Raw genomic sequence first — 14,165 nt, 5'->3', positions numbered from 1 at the left:
CATCAACTAAACAGACCGCTATAGGATAGTAGAGAACACAGTTTAAAAGTAAACGGCTTTATTCAAATAAGCTTTATTCAAATAAGCAGCTCCAGTCACAGATGTGGTTGTTTTTCTGTTTTCCCCAGTCACTTCATTAGGAATCTCGTAGCGTTCTTCACACACAGCCACCATCTGCATTTTTCCACTACCGCAGATCCCTGCCAGGCCCTGTGCAGAAGCTCAGGCTCAGCTGGATCCCTGAGCGCCTGGCGATGTTGAGAACAGTGTTTTGTGCTCAAACAAACAAACACTCAGCAAGCACAGAGAAAGCTGAACAGTTTTCCTAGCTAACAGATCGGAATGCTGCTTCTGAAAAGGACAGAGTGGAGTTGGCTAGGAGCTCTCTGGAAGGCAGTGACAGAAAAGGAAGAAACTCCCTCTTTGTGACTGAGTCAAGGTCAGCACTTGCCTCCACTGGTATCAGTTGGAACAGGATCACTGTCCTCATGTGATCATATAAATGTCTCCAAGTCTTGGTTTCTTAATATTAAGCAGAGATAGCAAAACTCACCGACAGGCACAGGACCCTGCTTTGTGCAGCAGTGTGCCGACACGCAGTGCTACATGCCTACCTAACCCTGAGCAAGGCATCTCTGTCCTCTGTAAAGAATTCTAAGTGAATGCTTGTCCACCCACGCCCTGACAGAAGGAAACACAACACAGAAGCAGTACGAAGGAACTAGTACGGTGGTCATCCAAGGAAAAAAAATCATCATCAAGGAATAAGTGGGGGGTACAGGTTAAACGCCTGGGGGAGATGGAGTTTTCATTTTACACAGGATCCAGAGAATAATATGAAGACATATTAACATCCCTGCGCTAGCAGTCTGCTGCCTAAGCTCTCCCCTATGGCTAAGCAGACACTGCTTCTCTGCCTAAGAGGGTAAGAGCATACGAGTGCCCACTTGGTAGTCTGGAATCCCAGCCTTGTTGCTGCCCCTCTGAACTAAGAACACTGTTCAGTGTGGTTCTCTCCTGTGACAACAGGTTTGCAAACAGTAAGTAATGGAAACCTGCACTTTCCACGTGGGAGGTCCTGGGACATCCTGACTAAGGACACATGATAATGGGTTGTTACAAAATACTGGTGCATGTGATGATGGCTTACAGGAACTGCCTGAGCCCTGCCTCCTCCCAAAGGTGTGACAACGTGCTGATCATCAGAGTACCACGCTTTCATCGACCTCTCTTCTGTTTAAGAGTCACTGAGATTATAACTGCAGCTTTGGAGACATGGCTTAGGAGGGTTCATTGCTGCTTTCCCTTCAGAGGGAAGGACAGACACCCATTGAAACAAATGATTAATCAACCAAACCACGCCTTCTGCTAAAGCTCTTAAAGACAGCTGCTACCCAGCCCTGAAGGGTGGTGAAACAGTCAGTCTCTAGGGTACCACTCCCAGCTCCAGTAAGGAAAGCTGTCCTTTTGGAGTATGAAACCTTTGCACTTACTAACAACTCCCCTCTGGGCTAAAGCTGGAAGATTGGGTAGGCACCATTCTTATGTGGGGTGCTGGGAATATTAATCCTTCCACTCCCCAGTGTCTCATGGAAATGTCTCTTGTGGCACAGGAGTGACGATAAAGGGCTGGGTAGCAAATAATCGTGTGGGATTTTCACAGTTCCCTGCGCCATCTCCCAGCATGGCACAAACAAGACACATTCTGTCTCTCAGGTGCCCCAGAAGTTGACAGTTCGCCCCGGCTACAGGCAGCCCCCAGGGCCACGCAGGGCCTTTGGCTCCTTCCCCTACCCAGGCAGCTCAGGCTCCCGCTGCTCAACAAGGATGCACTTTCCATGGTCTCCATGGTTTCATGTCTCTCCAGAAACAGATCAGCTCTCATCATCTTTGTCTGAATAAGCCTCTCGGCTTTACTCTATGATTGGTACAACATGTGCTGCGCTGACCAGTGCTACCGCACACGAAACAAAGAGCACAGAGCCTGACCGATTCCAGTGAAACATTTCAGTCATCAAGAAAATTGAAGGGCAGAGAACACAGAGAGGGCATAAACCTATATTCACAAATTGCCTTGTTTCTTCTGGCACTGAAAATTCCTTCCTCAACAGCGTCTGGCAACTGACTCGGCCGTCCTGTACTATAAAAGCTCTTGCTGGATGGGCAGAAGGGTAATTATTTCCTTGCTCTGTATGATCATTGTTATTCCATGTTGGTTTAAGGTCAAAATGTTTACAGGATTCAATGCACACAGAGGTGCAAAGAGTATATCTAATCTACACCAACTGCTTTAATCTCAACTTGCCTTCAGACGTTTATGTGTCTCCTAAGTTATGTCCCATGTCCCATTGCTTTAGCGGCACTTTATCCTGAGCTACAGGAAGGCAACAGACAACACAATTCTCTACACCAGAGTATGCCACTGTTTGAGTTTTACATAGCAATTTCTACTGTGCAATAGTTGTGACATATTGTTATAAATGTTACCTTTTTTGGAGGGGTAGATTTTAAGTTCAAATTGCAGGAAAAAATCAGACAGAAACACACGCTCTGTTTTCATTTTCTGGAAAGATGCCCACATAAACACTTTTACATTGAATAGAGCCCTAAATGCTGTGCTTTCAATGTTGATAAAACCCCAGACCTGTTAGGCAGCCCAACCAATGTTATCCTTGAGAAGGAAGAGCAAAGGAACCAGACATCTCAAAACCACATCAGAAGGACACAGGGAACCTGTGTTTCCTTGGCCAGTTTGGCCATGACACTTGTCTTTCACAGCACTGACTGGAATTGTTGCTACCCCACAAGAACATCACAACAAAAAATACGTCCTGGACTCAGGCTGTTTTAAATATGTTCTCCCAATTGCAATAGTATCAGATGGCAGTAATTTTGGACCAGATTTTGATCCCCTTATTCATGCTGGCAAGCAGTCACCTCCACAAATAGATCCACTGGCTCCCATGTTAGTAACTGATTGTCAGTGCAAGTAAAGAGAGCACAGTCCTTTACCCCACTTCAATATTCGGACTGTACCAGGAGCAAAAAAAAAAAGCATTTAATTTCCGACAAACCTACCATTTTTCAAAGACTTGGTAAAATCATTCGCCTCCTGAAAGGTAACCCATGCATCTGTACACGAAGGGAACACCTCATTTACCAACACAGCGTCCGGACTGCAACTAAAATAATGACTATCAAAAGAAAAACTTGCCACATACCCTGAGTGCTGACCTTAACACTCAAATACTCTCTAATAGGGCAGGAACTACAGCCAGCTTTCAAACGTCTTTATATGGGTATCCAGAGAGTAAAAGGAAAATGTGACCTAGGTGTTCATGATAAAGATTCCAAGTTACGCCAGCAAAGAATGAAATGTACGTTTCACTGGAGATTGAAATGCGGAATGTAATCTGCTGCCGTGAATTCACCGGTTTATGAGCTAATTTTGTACCATAGAAAGTAAAGAACACAGAGCCATGAAGGCCTTTCCACCGGAATAGTCTGTTTATGTGGTACTCCGAGAAAGCCAGAACAATTCACTATTTAATAGCAGAGGTCTGGCGTGGGGCGTTCTGGGACTCTTGAGCAAGCTCAGGGATGGGCTGTCTTAGCCAATATATTATTAGTTAATTAGTTAATCAGATAATACAACTCTGAGGTTGATGCTTTTCATCTTTCTGGGGGAGGAATCAGTCAAAGAGCAGCACTGAGGGAAAGAGCTTGAGGAACAGGTAGTGGCAGGACGCAATCCTAAACTGAGTCTAAGGAAGCTAGTGCTCTTCTGCTGAAAGTCCCTGGAGTACTCAAGAATAGTTGAGATCCTAGGGAAGGGAGTGAAGGAAAGAAAGTGGCTTTGTCAACCCCAGGGATAAAAAGAATCTCAAGTTCAGACCTTGAACAGTACAAAATTGGCTGAAAAATTTTCACAGCTTTTGGAAGTGCTTTTATTTGCCCTGGGTTCGAGCCTTCAGGAAGCCATCACTTCACATCTTCAAGCTTTCCTCTACCATCTGGAGGTTAGAAATTTCATTAAAAAATACAGGTGAAGATGCGCCTGCAATCGTTTGGCTTCAGCTGTTAGCCCTTCGCGAAGATCCCCATAATGCTGAGGGTATGAATGTGATTGAAAGACAAGGCTGTCTCCGACCTGAAGAGATGTCTCTTCACCTTGCAGTCCATATAAAAACATAAAACATAATGACTACCTCATTATTAGTAGCATTATTAAGAGAAAAGCTTCTTGTGTCCTCTAGGCAGCTCTTGCACGGTCAGAGACAGAGGTGCAGAGCACAGGAACAAGGGCTCTCTGGGGCACAGCCCGTGGGCAGCTGAGCCCTGCACCTTCCACAGCCCTTACCAGCTCCACTACAGGCGTCTTCTAAGCAGCCACTCCTGGGGCCAAACGCAGGGGAATGAAACTCTCCCACCCAGGGCTCCGATTCCCGTTTCCCCGTCCCTTTGCCTTCGCGGAACCTTCCTGCAGGCTGCTCCAACACAGGCGCTGCCCCGCCGGGCCGTGGTCCGTGTTGGTGTGCTCCTGGCGCCACCTCCTGGCCAGAGAGGCGCAGGGAGCGCGGGGTCTGTGTGTGCGCGCTGCTGGGCCGCGGCGGCGAGGAGCAGGGCGCCCATCTTCGCACCGCGTGGTGGTGGTGCAGCGCTCGTCCCACGGGCTAAATGATTTTAAAGAGACCACAGTCTCATTCACGATGGTGCCTGTTAGCAGGCCTAGACGTACTTCTCGATTGCTGCCTGTGAACAAGAGGACCATACCCCAGCTCTGCAGGCAAGTGGTGGCCTTTTCTGACCTTCCTTTCTACACAAGAGAAGTCTAAGTGCATGGGCTGCAGGAGCTCAGCGCCTCCGGTGCGCTTCCCGTCTGGACGTCTGGCAGGACGAGTCTGCAGGACAGCAGCTCCGTGCCCCAGGAGGTCAGTGCAGACACACACTGCTCCAACTGGAACATACAATCTGGTTACTCTTTCCCCAAGCGCTTGTGTTCGATGAAGGCACACATTCCACTGGAGATATTCAAGGCCCGCCTGGACAAGTTCCTGTGTGATGTACTGTAGGTTACCCTGCTCTTGCAGGGGGGTTGGACTAGATGATCTTTTGAGGTCCCTTCCAACCCTTGGGATTCTGTGATTCCAAAACCACACTGATCTGGCTTTGAGGATGCCAGGAGATGGAGTGTCCCCTCCTGGTCCTAAAAGAGAACTGCACTGCTGACAAAATCTCAGAAGCAGCACCGCAGAGAATTTAATTTACACGTGAAATGCTGATTCTGTGGCAGAAATGCCCAAGATGAACTACCTGGATCAGGATGTGAATTTCTCCAAACTTATCAGTGCTTATATCTCAGGCTGCCCTTAAAACCATTTCTCCATCTCTTTTTAGTACCTGCTACTAAACCTCCACCTTTCCCATGTTAAAAGCATCCAAGATCTAGTTAAAGAAGTTCAAGTGTGAGGCGAAGTCTGAGCACTGGGGTTGCAGAAGTCAGAGTAGAGTCAACCCCTCATGTGGGTGTGACAATGTGGATTACATTTCTGTGGAGCTGGCGCTGGCAGGAAGGACAGACTGTTGAGACTTCAGCACAGAGTCTAAAACATCTGCAATCCCCAAAACACTGCAGAGCAGCTCCATGATGTTCCATCATGCTGGACTCTACCTCCAGCTGTTACAAGTGTGGCAGATACAGAAGGAAGAGCTATATGAATGTCACCAACACAAAGCCAACATCCTGTGTGGCTTTTTAGCCACTGAGTCTCCAACTGAACAAACTCGGTCAGCATTTAGTCCTTATATGGAGAACATGCCTGAAGTTCACAGCCACATCCACTGTCATTGCTACACACATAGGAAACAACACAAGCTCTTATGGCCTGTTTTCTTACTCAAATACCTATTTGAAGACATAAAAGCGTCACAGGGTTCATTACGCAGAATGTGGGCAACAGATGGACTATGCACTCGCTACACTCCTCAGCCCCACACTTGAACGCTGTGAGGTGCTGGGAAGGCACAGTTGGGCACAGTGTCCCATTTTATCAGCCAGTGGTTTCAGGCAGTGGCTTATTCAGAGAAAAAGGGAGAGGCTCAGGGCACGTTACTATCCTGGCCCTGCGAGCCACATACAGTCTTTATAAGGTGAAGAGCCATGAAACACATACACTGTACTGCAGAGAGACAGGGGAAAGGAAGCCCCGGGAGGAGGTTCTAAGCAGGAGACAAGAGCAGCTCCCCAGAGGTTGTTCTGTGAGAAACGGTGGAGGCTGAGCACGCAGCTGGGTGCTACAGGTACCTTGGCAGTGTCAGAGAGAGCCTGCGCTGGCTGGGGGGTTCGTGTCACTCGGCAGCTCCTGCGGCAGCCCAGCCTGCCTGCTGGCCACGCGGCAGGGCCCTTGCATGGGAGCCTCATGAGAACTGGCTCCGAGATGGAGCTGCAAGTGCTGGAGCAGGGAGGCTTGTGCTGCTCCGGTGTCTCAGAAACAGCAGTGGCTGTTAAAGACGGCTGATGATTAACCAGTTCCCATGCTAATTCCCCTGCTCAGCGGCCTGCCTTTCTGCTGTTGTGGTCACAAAAAACCAGTACTGACACAAACACAAAACTGACACAAACATACAAGGAGATCATATGAAGCTGCTCTGGAGCAGACAATATGTCCTCTCCTTGGAGAGTCATCTCCCAAGGCAGGATCTGCCCTGAAACCTGCAGCATGCAGTCTGTAATGTACACATAAACCTTCATGAACTCCAGAGAAGTCAGTGGGACTGCACAAATGTTAACCAAGTGTGAAAGGATAAGCAGGCTCCCACTGTTTAGTGAGCCAAAAGGCATTATGCAAACAGTCTGATTCTGCTCTCACATCCATTTTGCATCATTCCAGCTCATGGTTTTCAACAGTTCCTTTCAGCTGACATCTATGCAAGTGTTGGAACAAAAATAATGTGTGTAGTATCTTTTCCTATTCAATTCCTATTGCTTCTCTAGAGCAAAATTTGTTTCAGTGCAGGACCAGTCCCATGTTTCTGTTACAGACACATTCTGAACACCGAAATTGGAACTAGATGATCTTGAGGTCCTTTCCAACCCTAACTATTCTATGATTCTACGATTCTATGAAATGCAACGTAAAAACATCTCACGTGGTATATACACAGGTCACTGCAACTGCCTTTCACCCCTGGCTCCAAACCCCCCTTGTAGCAAACTGCATGGGAAGTGAATGACATTAAGAGAAGATTACCCCTTCACTGGTTTTCTGCAAATCTGAAGAAGTGTTTCTTGTGTCATTGCCTGCGTCCCCAGCATCAGAGCTGCTCTTATTTTCTTCCTCTTTGCAGTCCTTATCATCTTCATCTCCAGGAGATTTCCGTGACTGCTTGGAGGATTTCTGAAATGATTAACAACAAAGTTAAAAAGTGAAAACTGAGCTTCAGTCCCAGAAAACCACTTTTGAGATGCACGTGTAACGCTGTCTGATGATGCGGGTCCCCGCTCAAGGTGCATACTGGGGGGGATATGTGGGGTGAAAGGTGTTTTTCAGGTGAAGTAGTTGGAGTTACTGCCATCGATGAAACAGAAGGAGAAATTCTGTGTTCAACACAGGTTGGCAGCACAACCGACTGTAAGACAGACACAGTAATAGGAGATGGGTATTAGTGTTGGGTCACCTGTAGGTTTTGTTAGTTAATGAAACAGATGGTGCCAGCTTGACAAAAGTTTTGATTAAACACAGAGATGTAAAATGAGAATAACATTAGCAGAGCTGCTTTCCATACTTTTTTTAGTGCTGTCAGCTTTAATATATTAACATTAAAGCCATGTGGAACCAATACATCTTTTCTGCTCCCTTTATGTTATGCAATTCTACAGTACAAAAGGATAAATTGTGGCATTAAGCCACCATTTTCCTAATCCTCTGTTTGCCCAGAGTCTTCTGGAAAGAAAATGGTAGACCAGACCTGAATTTCTAATGTAAAACACACAAAGGGGGTGAAATTACTTACTGCATTTTGTTCAGTGGGCGAAACACGAATATTCCTGCTCTCCCCCAAACTGAGCCTGGATCAGATTGTTTACTTGCTTCTCATTTCACTTAGTTTTCACTTTCAGAGAAGAATAACTCGAATGTGACTGAATGTGACTCTGCCACCTTTTCCGCATTTTTTTAAGCAAATTACAGACCTAGAGCACACACAAAACTGGAGGAAGTGACTGTAATGTTGCTCCCTTTCATCCACGTGGCAAGTGAGAAGCGTACCTGAACCCAAAGATGTCCCTGTGCTGGGGATCACATTCACCAGCCATTATGAGACAACCTGCGACATGTTATTTTTAGCTTCCTCATCTGACCTGTTACTTAGACATTAAGAGGGCTGGTAGGTACTACATTACAGGTCTTTCATCTACAGATCGAGCACCCTCCTCACTGCTTAATGAATTAGTTCTTCCTCCTCCCCATTCTGTAGCCTGTGCTGAAGCATTTTACACTCAGCTACAAGAGCAGATGAGCATATATGACCCTACCACCTTTTAGCACAGCATCTGGGGCACTCACACTGGAGACGGAGAGGGAAGCTTGAATTCTACTGGACAGGAACCAAACCTGAACGCATGTCTCCCAAGAGGCACAATCCTAAGGCTTTTTTTTGCTCCTTATGGGGAAATGCTCATCTAAGAGGATCAAACCAACTAATCCAACTTTGCCTGGATTTTCTTTCCAGACCTTATGAACTCCTTCCCATACTTTCACCTCCCCCTCAAAGTGTGGGCAGTAGGACAGGGCAGAGTATTTCAACTGCTCTCTCACCAAGACTGTCACAAAAGCAACAGCTCTTCCCTTTGCCTGTTTGAACGCTATTGTTAGGGTACTGCAGTCAAAATGCTAAAGAAGGACGAACAGATTGCCATGAGGTGGACAGTATTCTAACTATAAATGCCCATTGGGGACAATGGAAAAACTCAGAAGACAACCTTTGAAGTGTAGGATTTTTTCCGTTTTGAGCCTGCTTTTTCATTCTTTCTTTTTCCTTTTCCATCCTCTTCTACCCGATCACCTTCCTCCTCACTGCTGGCATCTGCTGTATTTCCTCCTTCTCCTTCAGTTTCTGATGAGCTCTGTTGCTGAATTGCCTTTAAAATAACAATAATAACATAAACAGTAAAAAACCCCACTAAAATCTATTACTTAATTTTTGTTCCATATTGAAGATGGAAAGACCGTAACAGGCAGCTTACACTTCAATCGCTATAGCCAGGAAGAGCTCAGGTTATTTCTGCAATTATCAAGAAAAAGGGCTGCAAGGGCGATTTTTCAGACGCCACTTGGAAGCAGTTATCACACACAGGTTCTGGGATAGCGTGTTCTGAAGGGGTTACGCAGAAACAGAAGATCCAATAACAAAAACGTGTTTGCCAGAGAACTAAGGGTTGCTCAGTGCAGAGACCTGGACCTGCTTTGGGCGAAACTATGGAAAATGTTAAGACTTTGGCTGCAATAGGAGAGATTTAAGAGAGAAGATGGCTGTTACAAACCCCCCACAGCGCAGGATTCTGTGTTAGGAAAAAGCAAACACTGACCAGAAGGCTGAGAGCCCTTTGACAGCCCATCTCCCACAGACTATACACTAGAGGGCTTTTTTAATCCCCAAGTGTATGCAAAACATCTGCAGGGCTGAAAACATGAAACAGGAACCGAGAGGGGCAGCAGCTTGCCTGCAGGTGGTCCATAACTCTGGTTTGTAAGGTTTTGTGCTAATAATGTAATAGGTGTTTGCCTTCTTTTAGAGGTGATTTCTGCCTTCAAAGGACCATATTTTTTTAATGAGAAAAGTTCTTTGGTTTTACCCAGCCCACCAACTCCTCTTCTCCCCTCCAGCTTCACCGGCCTTTTGCTCCGGACATCCTACAGGGAGAGCTGTTGTACAGCAGCTCCTATCTAGTAACAGCAGCTTAAACCACCACCTTCTCACCCCTCACATCTTTGGCAGTGGTGTCCTACATGTTATACATTACCGATGTAAAAATCAAAAGTGCAGTGACCTTAAGGTCCATGTAAAATACACTGAACCTGCTACAAAAATAAACAACAGAAAGGAGTCAGAAATTATTCATGTTTATACTGCAGTAAATAAAACCTTCCATTTTTAATTCAACTAAATCTGCTGCAGAATTTTCCACTTCACCACCCCAGAATATCACAGAATGCAGAGGGCTCTGCAGTATGATTAAAGCTCAATTTGTCACGGAGTGCAAGACCACAGTTGTCTCTGCAGTACACAATTACAAGAGCTGTGAAACTTCTTATCTCCACCAAAACCAGGATCTTGCACATCACTCACACCATGTTTGCATTGACAAGAACTCCTCAGAGAAGATAATGAGAAAGATGAAGAATACAACTTAAAGTCATTTACCTGATATCCAGTAAACTTTACTCCAGGGTTGTTCTCTATTTCCCACAGGCCTTCATTAAATCCTTTTCGCTTGTTTGACTTCCCAAACTTATCTTTATATTCTTTATATGGAAAAAGGTCTTTGGGCCCCAGGAACGCACTGCATTTTAACAAAGGTAAAATTCAAAAAAGGACTTACATTCCTCCTCTTCCAAAAACCCACCCACCATTAACAGTGCATATGTTCTCCCTATTCTTCTGCTCATTCCATCACTTCTTTTCAGTTTTATTTATTTGTTTATTTATTTAACACACTGGCTTTGAGTTACTGCTGCGAGTCTGACTTAATGCACTGACCCACCATCCTGATGTTTGATGTTGCAGAATCATGCTGCGTCTCTCTAGAAACAACTAAACCGAGTCTCATTTATTGTATTAACTACTGCTGGGAACTGGCACTGGAGCAGTTTATGAAAGGGATTATATGACGTAACTGCCTGCAATAGCAGGGGACCAAACTTCCAATCCTATGTGTGACAGATCCAGAAAGGCCTAGAAATACCATATAAAAAGTTAAAGCACATAAGGAGTGCCTAGAACCCAAGAGCCAAAACTTATCCCTTGTACTAAGGGACAGAAAAATCAGTGGCATTCGTTATTATCTATACTGCCAGAAAGCCTGGGAGCTTCTTTCTTGGAATAAACCCCCCACATGCTAGATTCTGTGCAAACAAAATCAAAATGCTCTGTCCCCAAAATCTTATAATTTCGTATAAGACAAGAAACAATGGGTGAATATAGGCAGATGAGTAACACAAGGAAACAATGAGACACACAGGGTGCTGTGGCTAAATTGGTTTTTAGGCAGCACAGCAAAGGAGGGATTTTGTGCTCTGCTGCTGCGTAAGGCAGCTCTGTACTGGGCCAACTAATGTCAGGCACAGGCACCACAATGCAGGGAAAAATAATTACAAAAAGAAAGAAGAGTGGTGGTTTATCCTCTTTCTTTCTACATACTTCACAGTCTAACTTCTTATATAAAACTGAGGAAAGCACGATTTCCTTTCCACTGGGTATCTATATCCAGTGTGTTTGCTCTGCTCTGTATTACAGTACTGGGATTGCTAATTGTAAGTTCAATTAAAAATAGTGAAGGCAAAAAACTCTTTTCATTCCCACATGGAGGATTCTATGTCACCAGTGACTGAAGATGAGCAAGTCACAGTGTCCTTCACTATAATCACTGTCCCACTTTCTTGATGATCTTTGCAATTAATGTTAACTCTATGGTCTCCACTACCAGGGGATTGTGGAGCTCCACCATTTACAACACGTTTATTCTCATACATCACCGTGGGGTTGGGAAATTGCCCGGTTTTGTAGATGGGCTTCTGAGGCACAGAGATTTGCCCAAGGTCAAACTCAAACTGACGGCAGAGTACTGAGGAAAACCTAAGTCTCTTCAGTCTCAGGCTAACATCTTAATCACGGGATCATATTTCTTCCTTGCTGTAAACGTTATTTCAGATTAATGCCCGATTTATGCCCTGATTCTTCCCAGCGCTTATGAATGTGAAAAGTTTCATTCACTTAATTCATCCCACTGGCAAGAAGTTTCCCAGTACAGAGCCAACTGGTGGCTAGAGGCATTGGGTGACATGTCTCAAGGGAAAGAGCTTTCCTTGAACTACACGTGAGACAGAATGGTATCTACACTCAGTTGTCTCATTGAGAAATATCTCAATTATAGAATTATAAAGCCAAGAACGCTTTTCTACCTGAAAGCCAAACAGTGATTTCCAAACTAACAGATGTCTTGTTAATATTAAAGGCTCCAATAAAGTAATGGATCTAAATAAATTATTTCACCTATGCTTTTGCTAATGCTAGATGTCTCCTTGTTGCCAAAAATACATACAAACAGTTCTAACACAAATAACAGAGGAAAACTGCATGAAACTTACCATGATCTAGCTTATTGTAGTTCTTTTATGTACAGTGAACACTGAAAGACTGCCTACATCTTTGTTTGAAACTCATTCATTGCCACTGGGAGGGTGTAACAGTTTCCACTGCTCTGCTATAAAACTAAGGAGCTGCAATCTAAAGCTCATTTTTAATAGCTGTGCTTTTCAAATTGTTAAGGTAGTAACTACAAACTGTTTTCCTGTTTCAGATGTTACTGTCAGACCATGGGCTAACAAAATCCAAAACAAAGGCATCACCAGACTGGGATTTGATTTCAAAATAAAAGTGGTCAGAGGTTTTTCTCAAAACATTTCTCAAGGAAAACAGTTCCATTATGAAATAAAATCACATTTTGGTTTCTGATTTTAAAGCACCATAAATTACTTGAACTTTAGTATTTTCGGATTATTTTTGACAGTAGTAGTAGATCACAATATAGCAAAGCAGCAGGTTGTTCCCTTACAGCAATGGGAAGACATGCTTTAACCAGAGAGAGGCTATTTTAACCTTTATTAAGCAGATACTGCCTTTAAAGATTTTTAAAATAAAATGGGATGTATGAGCTATGGGGCTTTTATTTATGGAATAATCTTAAAATTAAAAAATAAACAACAGCGTTTTAATAAAGCTTCAAACCTCTACAATGGAATTTAAATGCAATCAGAATTCCAATTTTTAATTTTTACATTTTTTAAGGAATTCTAGAAAGCGTGTTGCCTGCAAACAGGGAAGAAGAAGTTTTAAGATGTGGCTATTTCATGCAAGATGGAAACTTTGACTTATTTTTAACTACCTCAAACACAGTCTAAAATAGAGACATGGACATTATAACTGTGAAACTCTGTAGTAATTACTGTGAGACCTAACTTACCCTTTCTGTTCTGATTCCTTTGTTTCCCTATGAGCTCATCCAGCTCAATTCTTCTGTCCCTTCTGAGAGCTCCACCCTACAATATTCCCAGCACAAATCTCCCAGGAACGCATATACTTTAAGGCTACGTGAGGACTGTGTGAGACTCTGGGGTCTGCTTCCTTTCTTTTCATGAACCTACCAAGCAAGTTCTCACACAGGACATGAACCCAAATGTGTCTGAACGCAACAACCTGATCCCTGCTGTCAGGGACATCAAGTAACAAAAAATTGCCCCTGCATCAGAATTCAGACGATCCTTTCATAAATTCATGCCAACACTTTTCTTTATGGGAAACACTGGCACTGGTTATTAATTATTTATGCTTAGACCATGATATACCATCCATGCAGCGGCGTTCCTACCTACTTTCAGGTTTAACCTCCATGTGTTAATACAAATGAGTTGGGCTCCTACGACCTGTCTCTAAGCTCCCGATGGCTTCACTTAGGACTGTTCCAATAAAATCAGTGGAGATGGCATCAGCTGCAATGGAAGAAGTTATTCTCAAAGGAAAAAGTCATGTTCATTCACTTACGTTTCATGAGTCCCAAAAAAGAAGATTGGGTATTTATTTGCTGGAGGCTTCACGGCTCCTTCAGGGAGTTCATCAATCTGTGAGACAGAAATGGAAAAAGGATTATTCCCTAATGTGGTGTCCCTCGCCCAAGAATCCCTACCAAGTCAGGGAAGGGCTAGTGCAGGTATCCTATCCTGGGGTGAGGAAGGGAAGACGGCTGGTTTTCAGGCAGGCAGGTCACACAGAGCCAGCACATGACAGAAACACTACAGGGAGGTGACAGAAGACCAAGGAGCCGACAGAAAGTTTTAATGATTTCATGGGCATTACAGTACACAAAGGTAATAAAATCAAGTCTGCTTAAT

At 44.3% G+C, this 14,165-nt stretch overlaps 1 protein-coding gene across 2 annotated transcripts in view; it reads right to left on the bottom strand.

Annotated features, from left to right (window-relative positions):
• HDGFL3 (HDGF like 3) overlaps positions 1–14,165 on the bottom strand; it is a 38,594-nt gene that overhangs the window by 1,564 nt on the left and 22,865 nt on the right. The window contains exons 2-5 of one of the 2 annotated variants that reach the window (XM_065688338.1): positions 13,819–13,895; positions 10,423–10,561; positions 8,981–9,139; positions 7,251–7,397 (exon numbers count right to left, since the gene is read on the bottom strand). In XM_065688338.1, coding sequence (XP_065544410.1) covers positions 7,251–7,397; positions 8,981–9,139; positions 10,423–10,561; positions 13,819–13,895 — 522 coding nt within the window. Of the gene's footprint in view, positions 1–7,220; positions 7,398–8,980; positions 9,140–10,422; positions 10,562–13,818; positions 13,896–14,165 lie in introns of those variants that run through there. The other variant, XM_065688337.1, reaches the window with a different exon arrangement.

This window comes from Lathamus discolor, chromosome 8 (assembly GCF_037157495.1).
Source record: "Lathamus discolor isolate bLatDis1 chromosome 8, bLatDis1.hap1, whole genome shotgun sequence".
Taxonomy (NCBI): Eukaryota; Metazoa; Chordata; class Aves; order Psittaciformes; family Psittacidae; genus Lathamus; species Lathamus discolor.
The sequence above is the reverse complement of the archived record's forward strand: the minus strand, read 5'-3'. Positions and strand labels throughout refer to the sequence as shown.